This window comes from Lichenostomus cassidix, chromosome 1Aa (assembly GCF_008360975.1).
Source record: "Lichenostomus cassidix isolate B80296 chromosome 1Aa, HeHo_3.0, whole genome shotgun sequence".
Taxonomy (NCBI): Eukaryota; Metazoa; Chordata; class Aves; order Passeriformes; family Meliphagidae; genus Lichenostomus; species Lichenostomus cassidix.
In genome coordinates, this window is record NC_139480.1 from 47,231,232 (window position 1) to 47,247,427 (window position 16,196).

Sequence of the window (16,196 nt, forward strand, 5' to 3'; positions counted from 1 at the left end):
ACATATCAACATTATTTTCTCTTTGCTCAGCCTGCTGTCTGCCTATAAACCCTTTTTATTGGTTTTGCAGTTCTACTGTCTTTCTGTAGTGAAACTGTACAGGTGCTTCTTAGCTTCCTTGAGCTCAGTGGTAGTTCCATTTTGAAGTCAACCATGCTGCTTTGAAGGATGGTGCCACCTTGCTTTATTTAGGATCTGTCACAGATCTGTTCTGAATCCTCAGAAGTTTGTGTTAACATTTACAAGGGCTTTCAGGCTTTTAGAATATGTATGACTAGTTTTGTATCTAAAAAAAATAAAGCCAAACAGAAAACACTTGCTGGAGTGTTTCTTAGGGTGTGTTGAGTCATACACACTAGCTGTTTGTCTGAATTCCTGTAGCATCCCTGGAAGTGACCATGCCTTAGTTGAGAGGGAATACTCATGTTGTATTCCAAAGCAGCTGCAGTGAACTGAAGTGTTTCTGCCTTGGCATCTGTGTGGGTTGGGAGTTGGTCCCCTGTCAGTTACCGTGCCTCGTGTGGAAGGCAGTAGGTTTTTGGGAAAGGGCTGGAGAGTGAAATATGTCAAACGGCTTCAGTTGCTCGCAGCACTGAAGGCAGCGCTGGGGTGTGACCTGGGCTGTGGCTTCTGTGCCGATGGTTGGTGTCCAATCCCACCCTGGGGAGGAGCCAGGCTTTGCCCCGCTGTTGCTAATTGAGTACTGTGCAAGGCATGTGGCTTCATAAGTTGCCAGTTTGTACATATGGATGCTTTTATATAGCCTAATTCATCCTGTCTTTTAATCTTCTTTCATAGAAAATAATCTTTGGCAATGTAGGGTGCAAGAGAGCTGAACATTTCTTAGCCGTTTGCATAAAAATAAAGAACAACAATGCCACTTAAGTAATTTTTGTGTGGAAATGACTGTGGTTAATATTGTCTGTGTTTGGCTTTCGTCTGTCCAAATTTATGAAGAGCCTCTGATGTCTCAAGATAACTTAGTCCTAGGGATGTCTCCATGGAAACAAGATCTTTGTTTTCTGAAATTTTATATCCTTTCCCTCTGCTTGTTCCTCCCCACCTGGAGTCAGATCCTCATGGTTGCAGCACTCTTGTCCCTACAACATGTATAGCAGGCAGTTCCACTTACAGAAGATTTTTGACTGTAAATTAGGAAAAGACTAACAGCAAAATAAAATGAATTTTCAGAGAACAGAAATCCTGTGTCTTCACAAGCATCATTAAAGATGAGTAACAGGCAGAACACAGAGGGTGAGACAAAAGTATGAAGCTTACAGAAGAATAATTGCTTCTATTAAAAATGTTTTAGGTTTTCTCTGACTACTTTATGGAGAAAAATCTGTGGAAACAAGGACAAGTCTCAGTTCTTTTTCCTTTCTGCCACAATGAGCTGATCATAGCTCTATGTCTGCTGACTTCATGACGAATCGTAATCTGTTATATAAAATACTTGGAACTGCTAACCAAAATCCAGGCCAGCTTTGTAATGATGAACAATTTCTGCCTTATTGGTATTCAGCTGATTTTCTACAGTGTGCTGATGACATTTTTCATATTAGTGCTTTAACAGAAAAAAAAAAGCCATTAATTGTATTTGCTATTAGTATTTGCAGCAAAAATGCTGACCTTAGTAAGAAATTGAGCTCCATACACAGATCAGGCTTGAGGTACAAGGTTTCTGGCACTTCTTTCTGATCCTTGGTCAATCTTCCTTTCTGATGTACTAGCTAAAGAACTGCATTCATTACCCATGTTGGTTTCCAAGAAAGAAAAAAACTCCATCCTGTTCTAACATACTGTGTATGTTTTTGATGATTGCTCTGTATATTTTTGATGATTGCTGTATTATGCAGTGATAATTCATGCTGTAGTCTAAATGTACGATTCCTGCCCTTGTAATGAGAAAACATTTATTTCCTGTGATTTGCTAATGCTGCATTTGAAATTATCTGTGGCAGGATTAAGGGTTTTACTCCCCTTTGCTAAAATCTCTCAAGTAACTTAGCCTATTGCATGCTGTTTCCCTTTGATTCAGGCCAGAGGCATTCATGTTGAAACATAAGCATTCCGTAGCAGAGGAATGCTCTGCCAAAAGCTTGGGTATCTAGAAAGCTTTTCCCTCAAGCTTTAGTTCCAGTCTCCTGCTGTCTGCTAAACTCTTCCAGCAGATTGAAACAGCAGGTAGCACTGGTTATGCTACATACTTAAGAGCGTTTTAAATTAGCACATCTTAGTTACCACTGCACTTCTCTACTTGAGAGCTCGTGGGGTAGGGTGGGGCACGCAGGAGGTCACAAGCACCTCGCTGAATTCTCCAGGGCCGCGTTGGTCACACTGAGGTGGTGATGGGTGCTTGGTCCTGCTGATGAGGTGACAGCCTTGGGTCAGCCTCCGGTGCAAGAGGCAATTGGAAAAAAGCAGTGTCAAGCGTTTGGGCAGGCTGAGAGGTGACCCTGCAGTTCAGGGTGCCCAGGGGAGGCAGCTGAGGGCTCTGAGGGGAGTGTTGCTTTTTCCCCGGGCTGAACTAACGGGAGCTGCTGACTTGCATCCCTCAGAGGCATAGTCTAAGAGTGGGGATGCAAGGAGAAGCAATCCGTACTCTGGCAGTGCTGCTAAATAAGTACTCCTCAAATGGCAGTATTGCTTAATTTGTTCCTAAATAAGCAGTTCCACATGGGTGCCCCACTTTACATAATAGGTTTAAATAATTAACTGTTTCTTAGCTTGAAGAAGCTTCACATTCATGATTCATGGAAGCCAATCTAAGAGCAGTATGAGTGACCTGACTAGCAGACACAGTGTCACAGTGTAAACTGATTACCAGGATTTGGGATTGCAAATAAACAGCATCCACCCATACCTAGAGACACACACTCCTTCTCCCCCTGATGCTGGCAGGGCCTTGGGGTAAGGGTGAAAGGCAGTGACTGTACTACGAAAAGCAGGGATTGTCTGTTCAGATTCAATGAATGTGTCCATCTTCTGTGTGCTAAAGCAAAGAAAGCTGGAGTAGCTGAAGGGCGTTGGGATACAGGATTTGTAGACTTGCTGTTGTGATTCTTACTGCATACAGAGCATCCATAAAACCGGGGTTGCTTGGTAATCCAGGCAACATTGTCATTTGGGGTTTTCAGTAATTTTATTAGAAAAAACTTAGGGGGTAGAAGGGATGAACCTGCTAATAACAAAATATTCCTGTAAGTGACCTTTGAATGAAAAATGTATACCTGTTAGACAAGATTAACACATCTGATGTATTATTCAAGTTGGTTTTCATTGACAAAGTAACACATTGCTGTCTTCTCCTCCTTTAGATTGTTTACTAAACGAAGAGAATTTCTCAGTGAGGTGCCCCAAGCACAAGGTAAGAATCCTCTCCTGGATTACACCTGGGTTTTTTTGCTGTCCTCTTTTGGTTTCTAAATATGGATTAGTAATTTTATACCTGGATAACATCTGTAGTCAGAGATGCTTTTAATTTAATTATTCTGTGATACGTTCTTGTGGTACATTCTGGGGGCAAACATCAAGAAGAATACCGAGTTTAGGAAGATAAAATTTTTGTCCCATCTGCTCTGTGCATCTTTACATCCTTGATGACTCTTCAGAAAGCTCAGCTTCATTTCCTGAATTCTGTGATAGAATCAGTACATTGCTCACTGTTCCTTTTTGAATGTTGCATATAACTCTCGGGTTTTCTCCTTGCAAAAATCTCCTTGGATTTACTGTGGATGCAAAGTAAAAAAAATTACTTTACGGAAAAGTTCTCCTGGTTTTTGGAAACACCTTGTTCTTATTTACCAGTATGGACTGAGTCCAGCCACTCAGCCTCAGTGGATCTGTGGGGTTGTTTTGTACATCTTCGGTTTGTCAGAAGACACCAGTGCTGCTTCTGCCCAGGGTCTGGGCATCCTTAACTTACTGTCCCTGGTGCGTACAGACACAGTGGTGCAAAGAGCTGTGTGTAGGGAAAGAGGAGACAAGGTAGACAACACATATTCACTTGCACCCATAAGTAATGGGATACAGTGCTGGGAATACCTTCCCAGCCCTTAAGGGAGGATACGTCACTGGGAGGTTGTGGAAACCAATCTTCCAGTTTTAAATGCTCAAAAAGTATCCAGAAAAACAACTGTTCTTGTTGCCAGTTGAATACAAGAAGATACGATGTTGAATACAACAGGAATTGTGCAAGAGTTTGGACGGCCTGTGCTGAGAAGGAAATGATAATGGGGAAGAATTGTGTTGCTTTCTAACAGGGATTAGTCTCCATCTAGTTCTTGTCTGCAGAGCTCTTCTCTGCCTAGAATTAGACTGACATCTGGTGGTCTTTTGTCTTCACAGATTATTCTTAATCTGTCTTTTGTTAACATTACAGGAATTAGTCTCATGTTCCTTTCTGGATGTTCTACCACAAAACGATGTATTTATACACACGTATTTAAAATGCGCTGGAAGATTCAGTGCACATTCAGGCTCTTATCCAGAATTGGCCTACTTTTCATAATATAAAAGAAAATAAATTATTCTGCACAACTTTGGAATAATGTTGACAATGTACAGCAAGCTTAAATTAATGCATTAATGCTACAAGAACCTGCAGATCTTGCCAAACAAAAATGGGAAGGATGAGCTCCCCTTACTGTGGAATGTAACTGCCTAAATGCCGCCCTCTGCTCCATTTTGGATACTTGACTAAAGATAATTGGAGTGTGTCCTGTTTTCAGATGGGATTGTTATTTTCTTCCTGGTACTTAGTTGCCATCTGTGGTTTAACCATGACAGAGGCTTATGTATTTGAAGGCTGTTTTATTTTTGCTGCCCCTTGCCTGAAGTATTTCAGGGAAACATAGTGTTACATGGATGGCTTGGGTCACTGCTGCTGTGTGTGAGCACTTGCAGTGATGGTGCTCAAACCATGGAAGGAAAGAACTGGTTTAGATTCAGAGAATCCAGTCTTCCAGAGAAAATTCTGAGAAGGCACATGGATTTCTAAAGTAATATTGGGGAATGGGAGGGGGAAAACTACCAGTTAAGTTCATAAAGGTACTTCATGAGGCAATAAAATTCTGAATTCTATTCAAAACTATTCTGCTACAGAGCACTTCCTTTGTTGTGTCAAATACAGAAATTGAGCCTGAACAGCCTTTCTTTGACACTGAAGTTTGTTGACTTTTGCTTAGTAAAGACACAAATCATTTGTTTGAAGCCAAGTAGAGTTTTCTTTGCTTGGCTATGACTCTGCCCTTACCTCCTGTTTCACTAATCATTACTGGTTTGTTCCACATCCTTCTGCAGGGTAGAATATAGGCTCACTCTGTTCCTTCCATTGCAGTGGCTGGGAAGGGGAATTCCAGACAGTGACGATGCAGGAACAGGGAGGTCAAAAACCATTGCTCTAGAATGACTGGAGAACAAATTGCATCAATTTTTTGCATGATACGAGTATGAACAATTGAGAGGAAGACTTTAAATTAGTCCATTGAAAGCGATGCTTTTAGGTAACACCAGCTTAGCACTATTAGCGAATTAGTAACTGTCTCATAGCTCACTCTGCTGTTCTGTAGCTAATGGGGGGAAGAGCTAACTTTATAAATCTGCAGCATTAAGTCCCCAAGTACAGGGCCTCTTACCCTTTGGCAGTCTGTGCCTCACACCAGTAAATACACTTCATCACAATAAGCGGCTCCTGGAGAGCAAAGGTGCTTCTTGCCTCATTAACTGTGCTTGACACTTAAGGCATAAGGAAGCTAAGTCCAGAGGGACTGGTGCTGCCTTTCCGTGTGCTCCCCAGTGAGCTTTTCCATTTCCTTCTGTCAGGATTGATGCTTCAACCATCCATGTCCTGAATGTGCTACTTATGCAAAATATCGGCTTTTATCACAGGGAGAATGCTGTCTGAAAACTAATCATCTTTTGAAGGGCTCCTCTCACAGATACAACCGGCTCTGTTTGCGTCACAGCAAGTGAGGTTGCAACAGACCCGATGAGACGTGCTGAGAACAGACCTGCTGAGCCATGGGGAGGCTATAAAGGGGATGGGATACCTCACCTTTTGGTGGCTCAGCCATCTTAGATTGTCTTAAGCCATCAATTTTAAAGCGATGCTTCTCAGCTTGTTCTACCTTTTTGTGTTAAATCCTGTGTTTCCCTAAAATTAACCAGGCTTTCATATCTCCAACTCTTTACTTTTGCGGAATTACCTGCTTTGTCTTGGGGAAAACTCTGTCTGAAAAATCTGTGTCTGGTTCCAATACTGACTTCTCTTTCTCTCTCTCACTTTCTGTATGTTCACTTTCCCTACCCCTGTCTTCTGTTTCTCCCTTGTTTTCTTTTTCCTCCTCTGTTTGGCTTGCTGGTTCGTCAGCCCCTCCTTCCTTGCTCTCTTCCCTCCTTGCAGAACAAGATGGTGAAAGGCAGCCTCAGCACAGAGCAGTCGGAGCGGGGGTGAGGGGGGAAGTGTACTCCTGGGAATGGATATAAAAGCAAGCACAGGTGAGTTGGGGAGAGTTTCCACCTGCTGCCTTCTGTGGCTCCTTACATCCAGTGCCTTCCCCATTTCTATGAGAAATGAAGGTGCTTTTGTGTACATGCAGAAAATTTGTAATTTTTTTCTCTGCTACCATCCTGTTCAGTTTTTTGTATTTCTGCAGCAGTTCCTTTTGTTAAGCAGTGAAAGGCAAAGCTTGTTAGCTGTTGCAACTGCCTGATTACTCTCTCAGCTAAACCAGTGGCAGAAATCTCCTTTTGTATCACATCCACAAGGATCTGAAGGGTTTTTCTGTAAGTCTGAGTAGTTAATAGTAAGCTTCTGTATTAATAAATTCATCAAAGTATCTTAAATTCTATATGTAAGGAATAATAAATAATATTGATGAGTTCAGGATTGCTGCAATCTAGGTTTCCCCTGTTTTCTGGAACTGTAGATAGATACAGGGATAAGTAAATTAGTCTTAGCAGGAACCCATTGCATTTCTCTTTTTTCTCTATTTTGCAAACAGACATGGTGCGTAGAAGGTAGAACTGTATGCAAAAGTGGCCACAATTCCATGACTTTGTAATGTGTGCCAAGTTCCCCACTGCACTTCCTTCCTGCCTCCTCCTTTGTCTAGTCCCAGCGTTCATACAGCCATGTGTGAACTTGGTGGGGAATTCAATTTGTCTGAAACTGCTTTTTGTCGTGTTAGCATCAGAGCTTGGTCATTTTCCTAATCTGGTTCACTGTGTGGCTGGGAAAACACACTGGCACAAGGAGGGAGTAGCACTGAGGTGGGAGTTAGCGCCCAGGGAACGGGATGAGGTTGGGATTTCTTATTTCTTATCCAATTGCAAGTGCATTGCAGTTCAAAGGCAACAGAGTGAATTAAAATGAAATAAGTGTTTGGTTTCAAATTAGTACTTGTTGGCGCCCTTTCTATGAAACTGCAGCCCAAGAAGGTCTCTTGCCTTAATTTCATTACTCAGTTGCATTTCTTACTCAAGTTTCTCTGTCCTTTTCGTGCAGTCATGCAGGTGAAGTTGTTCTTTCATGTCAGTTCTTGGAGCTGGTGATGATAGTCCCCCTTCTCTAACTGCCGTTCCCTTGCTTCCCAGGCAACTCCCCTACCTTAAAACATTTCCTGTTTTGCAAGTAAAGTAATTGTGAAGTAATTTTAATGGTGTTTTGTATGAACAATGAGAGATTAATTGGAAAATTCTGGGGTTTGGTGCAGTAGCAGAAGTCAGGTAGTGTCCCATATAAACACTTTTTGTAGACTGACTGCTGACTTGGTTTAGCTCTGCTGTGTTCTGTGATTTTTCATTTTTAATAGTATTCATTCTTGGCTTTGGAGTGTTGTTTTAACAGTTACCATGCAAACAGTATTTAACAGTATTCAGTGTTTGAGTAGCTTTCTCTTTCCATGGTAAAGGTCACTGGGATTCCTGTAAGCTTTTCTCTTTTCCTTAAAGTGTAACAGGCAATGTAATTCATAACGTTAAAGCAGGACGAGAATTGCACAGACAAGTTGTCTGTTACAGCTGTTTAACACTGAGGGAGTCTCAGTGGTGATTTTTGGGCCATTCCTTTAAGGTACTTGTATTCCAAAATAAAAGCCATGCAAATGTAAAAGATCCAATTATAATTTTAAAAAAACCTAATTTTTTTTTTGTTGTACTACTGTAGTAATTAAAGAACTTCAAGGGAGTTCTGTAGCAGTCCAAGTAGTACTGGAACTGCCCTTCTGCTGGCCTTAGCGTAAGATACAGTAGATATTCAATTGTGAAATTATTGGGCTGTTTTAGTCCTGGTTCACTCCTAGGCCTAGCAAGTTAAGAAAAATCCTGCATGTTGGATAACATCCAGGCAAGTCAGTGTATTCTGTCTTTGTTGCTTCTCTCTCCCTGAGCCAGTTGCCTCTAGAACATTTGGATCAAGTCCAGATCTGGAGACTGACTGTGAGAGCCAGTCTGGTGCTCTGGATCTTGTCCAGGAATGAGGCAGGACTCTCTCTGTGTTGAGCCTGTTTCTTCCCTGAGCCAGTGCCTAATGCTCTGGACCAATTCCAAGCATGGGCAAGCTGCAGTTGTACAGGAGCCAGAGACAGCAACACGGCCTTGACACTCCTTCAGCGAGGGCTCGCAGTTGCACAGTAATGAAACCACAAAGGGCAGCTGCCTGAACTCTCTAGGAACCTCCCCCTTTCCTCTTCAGCTGGAGCTCCACGGCATTGCCTGTCTGGTTTTTGTATGTACTTGCCTGACTCTTTCCTCACTCTCTGCCTGGCACCCCTGGATGGGGGAGATTTGCAGCCAAGAGTTGGGCTTGCTGGGATGTAATCTAATTGGTGTGTTGATGATCAGAGCAGCATTGACTTCTGTATCACACTTAGTTAGGGTTCCTGGAGTTTAATTGCCAGCTATGAACGAACATGGGTGTTACTTTGCTCCCAGGCACACCTCTAATTCCGTTAACTGCTTTCCATATGCATCACTTATGTTGCAAGGTTTTTTTTTCCCTTTTCCCAAGCTCACTAGCTGGTAGGAAGCGATTTATCTTAAGTCATACCAAAGTAAGTAACCTTACTAAATAAATAAATTGCTGCTGGGCTCACTTGTGTTATGAGAGAAGGGAAGAAAAGAATACATCATTTCAAGCTTTGCTTGCTCTCTGTGCAGATTTGGAACCATAACTTAGAGAAATTAAAATTTAACTTTGTAGTTTCTCTTTGAAACTGAGCATACACCAATTTAGCAAACTCCTGAAGTCCATTTTCTCACCTCAGAGAATTTCTGGACAGGGAGAATGTGTGCCAAGCACTTGGACATTTCCACATTTGTCTGGAAAGACATCACAAGCTTAGTCCTTCCATGAACTGTCTCCATCACCATAATATGACAATTAGATCAAAAAAGCAGCATGAAGAAATACCACCTGCTATCCAGTTAGTTCAACCACAGCTTTACCTTTAAGCCAGGGAAGTTTGGCCATTTCCCAAATTTGGTTCCCAAATGGGAAACACAAAATGGGAAATGGTTCCCAATTCAGTTCCGCTAAATTTGGTGACTGGATCTCCCTTAATTTTGATACTAGTTTCACTATCTGCTACATGTTCACTGGAAACCACTGTTGGATGGTAGCAGGGTGACCTGTAGGAAAACATTTGGGTCCAGACCCTGAGGGGCAGCATGGCATCCCAGCAGCTGTCACCACATTGGGACATTCTTGGTCCCTCTGTTTCCCATTCTCACAGTCAATGTGAGGAGCAGACACGAGGTGAGTGAGCTCCTGCCTGGCTGCTGAAAATAGAGGTTCTGTAAGAGTGCTGTGCCATTGTCGTGGCACCGACCATCCTGTCATCCCAGACCTCCTCCAGAACTGGGCTTATTTAATTTTTTTGCTGCTTGTTAAACTAAGACTTTTTATCACACGGATTAGCTTTTATGAACTACTCGCTGTTGTCTATATCTGTTTTTGGTCCACAAGACTAAAGAGCTCTTGCTGTTGCTACTGTGTGCTGTAGCACACAGTAGGGTGTGTTTTTCCAAAGCCTGTTTTTCCAAAGTGGGTTTTTCCAAAGCCTGAGGGGCCTGTTTGCAGATGGAGGAAAAGAACCATTCCAATATTATTTTGGCTTTGTTTTTCAGGTTAGGCTGTTGAGATAAAAAGCGGTGGACATTCGTGACTGAATGGAATCTTTCCCACTGTGCAGCCATGCCCCCTCTCGACGTGCCTGCCAATGCCAGCACTTCCTTCATAAATTCTTACATCACACTCAAGACTGATGACATCACAGAATCTGACCAAGGAGTCTGAACCAGCTGTTTCCATGGACACAATCTCCATAGTGACAATGGGGAGGGGAGGGGGAAAAGGAAACAGGTGGGGGGAATTAAAGAGGGAGGGATAAATATATATATATATAAAGATCTATTTTTTAGTCTTGAAAGACTTTGTTTTAAATGAAAGGTGCGCTATATCCCTTTTGATGCTTTTGATCAAAATTAAAAAACCCCATATGAATTTAAAAAGAAACTTATAGATAAAGTAAATATTAAATCCAAAATCAAAGCAAGGCATGTGGAGCCTTACATTTTGTGGGAAAGAATAGCAAAACTGGGAGTACTCCAAACAGGACTTGTCTCTGTTCCTCTTGCTTTCTTTCTCACAACATCTGATGAAGTTCAATTTTAAAAGGCAAATAAAATATTGATGAGTTGTTTGTAGGGCGTCAGAGGAAGGCTTGGATGGTTGCAGGTGAAGGGGTGTCAGTACTTGTGTCTGAGGGGTAGGGAGGTTTCCATTTTTGAGAAACACCATTAGCAGTGTAAGCTTGAACAACACCTGCAGAATCTTGGGTCATGAGACCCATGGAGAGGTGGCTGCTGCTTGCTAGATCCCATACACCTCACTGGTGTGGGAACATCTGTACCACACAGGGGAAGGGAGTATCTGCCCTTTGTGGCAACAACGTGACACCAGATCATTCCAAGAAGCTGCCTTCAGTTTGGAAGGCAGGTGAGAGGAAGATATGGTTTACCTGCCAGACTGGAGAATGAAAGTAAGTCTGAATGTTGGTGGAGTCAATGTTATCTTCAAACTGATTGGGGTAAATCATCCACCTGGCCTTCTTTTTTATTTTATGTTTTTGCTTTTCCTAAGGAAGGAAGAGGGAATGTCAGTGTAACAGACTACACTATATGGTTATTTGGGGTCGTTCTTTTTTTCTTTTAAGTTATGTGATTTTAAAACATTGGGTTTAAGGAACAAAAAAAAAATCATTATTTTTTCTTGTTAAGGCCTTAAGAAAGGGGTTAGTGCATCTTTCAGGGGTCACTCTGCCATGGGAATAAAAATAGCTGTTTCACAAACAGTTTTATATAAAAAAAGCTTAAAAAAACCAAAAAAACTAATAAACTTCATTTTAACCTTGTCTCCTTTTGTTTTGTGCGAACTTGATTTGTTTAAAAGGACAGAGACAGTACTATCTGCTGCTTTTTTGTTTCTTTGCCTTCATCGGTTCTGCCTTCAGTGATGACCTTCTGAACTGGCCCAGCAAGAAGACCACAAAGGCTTTGAAAAACTAAAGCTTAGGATTTGTTTGATGTTCAGAGTTAACTAGCCAATGACTGGATGAATTTTCTGTTCATGTGAGTTGGTGGTGTTTCACCAGGTCACTGACTTCTTTCACTCATAGGATGGTAGCATATCCTAGCGATATCAAACAGCGTGGTGTTTACTGGGAAGTCACTAGAGATAGGGATCTAACCAGCATGACATGGATGAAAAAATGGGGTTGATATTGTGGGGAGGGAAGAACTATTTTAAAAGTTATGTACTGGATGCTTGTTCAGCTACTCACATTTTGGAGTATTCAGCACATAAAAATAAAATCTATGATAGCTCATATTAAGATATCTATTTTAACTCTATTTTTAAAAGATCAATTTAAAGATTTGGGAGATGATTTGGCAGTTATTTATTTCTAGAAGTTGCTACTCTCACTCATAAATATTTGGAAAGAAAGGGCAGCCTTCTGCTTACTCCTTTCCCAGTAGCAGCTACTGAAGTTAGTATGTCCTTTACATTAAGAAATAGACCTGTTGTGATAAATGTCACTAATGTGTCATGAATTGGTGCTGAAAATATTTAACTGCTGGTGTAGTCAGAAAAAAGTCATTTTTAGCATAGTTAATGTGATTGAGTAAATGACTTCTTTTCAACTGAATAAAAATGTTTCTTTTTTTTCACAGTGTCTGTTCTATTCTACCTATTCTAAAAAAAAGTTACTGTTATTGCATTGATTTTATGTTGGTGAAGAGTCAACTCTGTATGTAGCACTGTGACAGCAGAACAGTGTGTACTGGAACTGCTGAATTTGACACTTTCACTTTTGGCTCTTCAGGGTGGTGTCATACAGCAGAGGCAGAAGGTTTTTGGGTATCTGGGAGGGAGCCTTGGAGGTTTTCCATGTGGGAGCTTGTGGCAAGTATGGAGATTCAATATTTCCTCATGCACCGCGGTTGGAAAGTAGTAGGAGTTGTGTAGAGCAAATAAAGAAATGGTACCACAGTCGACTCCATGGGAAGTATTTCTCAGTGGGAAGTGCTTAAAACCCTTCAGCTCAGCTATGGCTTAACCCCCCCAGCACTGTGCTCAGAGGTGAGGGGGGCTCTCCAGTAGAACAGGATTGTGCTTGGTGGTCAAATCTTTACAGAAACCAGAGCTGTCGTGATTCTAAAACCAAGCCAGGAGGAATTTAAACAATGTGTAATGGCTTCTTGGGAGAACTTGGAAATGATCCAGAAGAGTCATAAAATCCAGCTGGAAACAAAAATTTCTTTTGGCTGAGAAAATACAAAGTGCTGAGTGGATTTTGAAAGCTGTTGTACAAAATACTTACCTGCTCCGTCCTGCAAAAGCAATTAACAGCTTGACATCGTGGATAGAAAAGAAAACTTGAAAGAAAGAAAAGCTTTGGAAGTCTTGGCTAATTTAGAATTTCTGGAGCAGAAATGACCTGCAGCAGAACATTAAAACACAGAGATTGCATATAGATGAGAATGAGTGGTTTGGCATCTGCTTGGGAATTACCTGTTTGGATGAGGAAGGAACTAAGGAGAGTTTGGATAAGGCAGCTTATTTTCAAAGTGTTTCTCCATGCTGTCTGACTCCTGTTGGGATCTCTTGAAAGAGACTTACATACACCAATGTGCTGGCAATTGAATGTGATGGGTTAGTAGTGTTTCCAAGCTAACCAGAGTGAGTCAGTGCTGCTGAACAGAGTCAAAGAAAAAAAATGTTTTCCCATCAAGGATATGCAATGGATTCAACATGCAAAGGATGTTCGTTGATACGACAAGGATAAAGGGAGTCCTGCAGGAGCTGGTGGAGGCCCTGGGATATGTACAGAGCAGATCTTGATACCAGGAGCTGCTTGATTCGTCATGTGTATTTATTGCATGTGAAATCCACGCTTGGAAATCCGAGGCACAGACTACTGTGGATTGTGCACCCCAGGAGAAAGTCATCTCGGCTGCCACTGTGGAATTGAGGCAGCCCCCTGGCTATCCTCACCAATCTACACCACAGAGGTACAAGGGGAATTTTATTTGGGGTTGTGACATTCTTGAACCTTCTGAATTGCTTAGAACAAGACAAACTGATGATGTGTAGTATTATTGAAATAAACATTCAGGGGTTCAGGATTGAGCATCTGCTAAAGAATGGTGCACATCTAGTTCATGGAGTCCATCTAATGGCACGCTAAAGACATACATTCTTGGTGGGACATGGATTTAAAAAAAAAAAAAGGTTTGTTGAGATATGGGCAGTTGAATGACAGCTCTGATATTTTGACTAATGTGCAGTAATGTACATAAAAATGTGTGTGAGGAAAGATAGTACTTTTAACTGGTACAGTCACAGGGGGAACATTTTGGGGCTGACTTGGTTATAAACTTCCTAATTTATCATGCTTCTTAACTGTGTTGTTACATCAGGAATTACCTGTGCTGTCCTGAGTGCAGTGGGTGTCCTGGACATGGTGGAAATATTTGGTAGAGGGACACAGTATTGGTTTGTCTGATCTAGTCCCTGACTTACCAGAATGACTGGAAGAAGCAGTTGCAGTCCTCTATCTTAAAAATATAGAAAATAAGGTGTAAGTATCATACTTTTGGAAGTGGAACAGGATATCTAGATGGTTGAGGATGAATAATTCACCATTGCTCTGGAATATTTTTTAAATTATTAAAAGTTATGTGAAAAAGAACAGAGAACAGGTAATCCAGGTTCAGTTACAGATCTAGAAAACACAAAGATGTGGCTTTACTGACTAATTGCTATGAGATGCTGAAAGAGTAGTTACAACCTTAGTTTTGGGTTAGAAATCACTGTTGTGAGACAGGATGAGGTTCTTGTTTGGCTGTGAAGTATTTCTAACAAATATGTTTCGATTTGGGCTTAGTTTTTTGTTTGTTTCAGTTTTTTTTAAGATGGAACTTGTGCAGTACTCAGACAATTTAGTCCATAAAGGTAGAGGATGAAAGTAGTTATTAGAAAACTGAGGGAGACCAGTAACACTCTGGTACTTCCTCTTGGTGTTGCTGCAGGCCAAAGAGAGCTTGGCTAATGCACGACTGAAAAATTGGCTCCATACGGATACTGTGCAGTCAGCTCCCCACCTGACCTGTGCTGTTCAGCCAGAAATTATTATGTAAAGTTCTAAAGGAGAGGATGAGGTTTTTCTTGAGAGTGCAAAGGTCAGTGAAATAGTTGCTGTCATTGTCCTTACATGTGATTACTTGTTTGCTCTGTCTGTACTTTTAATGGAATCCAAAAGATTCACTCTCTCATCCAGCTGGAAAGAGAGTGCTGCTTAGAGAATCCTTTTCTAGAATTTAATTTCTTAAGTGGGAGCCATATCCTAGTTGGTATGCCTGTAGAAGGGAGCCTGAACTGGAAGGAAAGCATTGCTTGTTTGCTGGCTTCTTCCATGGGGTGATATTGAGAGCTGAAATTGCTTCCCTTCTCTCTTCATCCTCCAGAGGTTTCTTGCAATTTGTTGCTTAACTGAGTTTTAATGCTGTGGTTTCAAGGTTTTGGCCTTACCTGGCTAGCTTTAGAAATGCTGATATTTCTTAGCAGCCCCAGAGTGACCTCCCATCCAAATAATTTGAAAAAGAAAAATAGTCTTCTAGTTTACAGCAAACTCCCTGTGAAAGAAATGTTCCACTCTAGCTGGGGATCAGGATGAACATGAGCATAGCCAGATTATCTGCAAATACCACTTGTATTGCATTAGGGGCCTTTGGGTTGTAGCTATCCCTGCTGACAGCCAAACTTGGAGTTCACTGTGAGTTTGGAGGTTAGTGCTCCCTGGCTTTGAGATATAACATGGCAATGGTTTTCTGAGTTTTATTAAAATTGCTTATTTTCAGTGCCACATCTTTTAGTGGGGAGTAGCAAAGAATGGCAGAGGAATTGTTGGGGAAAGAGCTGGGAGGTGTTTACACTAAAAAGAAAAATGGCGGTGTAAGGATAAATCTGCATTGTATAGAGTCCTCTGAGCTGAAGCCAGTTCATCAAAGAGATGTCACCACTTTTCATGATTTTATTAAAAAATTAAAATGTGCAAACTTCACAGCATTTGTATTACCAAAAATTAATTGGACTTTCACCCAAGTTCTTGCCCACCTGAACTGGGTTGCCCTCTCAGAAGAGAAATGGAATTTTTAGGTTCTTTTAAATTGTAGGTTATTTTGAAGACATTACTTTGGGGGCCGTTGGAATTACAACAACCTGGATTATGGGGCATAACAATGTCTAATTCTTGTGCACTTTTTCATTACTTGGAGTCGAAGTACCTTCCAAGCAAGACAGATCTCACAGTTCCCATTTGTAGTAAAAAGAAATACAGAGAAGCGGACAAATGATTGTTTAGCATTGTGCTATGAAATTCAGAACTGGCAGGTGGAAATGGATTTCAAAAAGGTGAGAAAGCACTGTGTGTATAAACAGAACAAGGACTGATTGGATGTAACACTCCTGAGTTTTGTAATATTTTGCTGCTTTGGAAACCAAGATGAGGTGGTCACTATAAAATGGATATTGCAGTCTCTCTGTTCACCTGGTGTCCTGCTGTGGCTGAAGCTTTGGAGGAGGAATCTCTACCAGTACAGGTGGTAGATGGCAAAAATGCCAGTGCCCATTT

The 16,196-nt window shown here is 41.4% G+C and overlaps 1 protein-coding gene and 1 long non-coding RNA gene across 16 annotated transcripts in view; one reads left to right on the forward strand and one right to left on the reverse strand.

The window, feature by feature from the left end:
- The window catches only part of TCF20 (transcription factor 20), a 130,447-nt gene extending 118,219 nt beyond the window's left edge, over nucleotides 1-12,228 (forward strand). For 4 of the 6 annotated variants that reach the window (XM_085048226.1, XM_085048221.1, XM_085048229.1 and 1 more), the window contains 3 exons: nucleotides 3,318-3,367; nucleotides 6,371-6,498; nucleotides 10,129-12,228. In XM_085048226.1, coding sequence (XP_084904352.1) covers nucleotides 3,318-3,367; nucleotides 6,371-6,454 — 134 coding nt within the window. In that variant the 3' untranslated portion in view covers nucleotides 6,455-6,498; nucleotides 10,129-12,228. The remainder of the gene's footprint in view (nucleotides 1-3,317; nucleotides 3,368-6,370; nucleotides 6,499-10,128) is intronic. The other 2 variants (XM_085048243.1, XM_085048251.1) reach the window with 2 other exon arrangements.
- The window catches only part of LOC146443686 (uncharacterized), a 56,617-nt gene continuing 40,932 nt past the window's right edge, over nucleotides 512-16,196 (reverse strand). For 6 of the 10 annotated variants that reach the window (XR_014849180.1, XR_014849175.1, XR_014849181.1 and 3 more), the window contains 4 exons: nucleotides 14,087-14,121; nucleotides 6,207-6,470; nucleotides 5,255-5,410; nucleotides 512-3,961 (listed from right to left, as the gene is read on the reverse strand). This is a non-coding gene — a long non-coding RNA (uncharacterized LOC146443686). The remainder of the gene's footprint in view (nucleotides 3,962-5,254; nucleotides 5,411-6,206; nucleotides 6,471-14,086; nucleotides 14,122-16,196) is intronic. The other 4 variants (XR_014849185.1, XR_014849183.1, XR_014849190.1 and 1 more) reach the window with 2 other exon arrangements.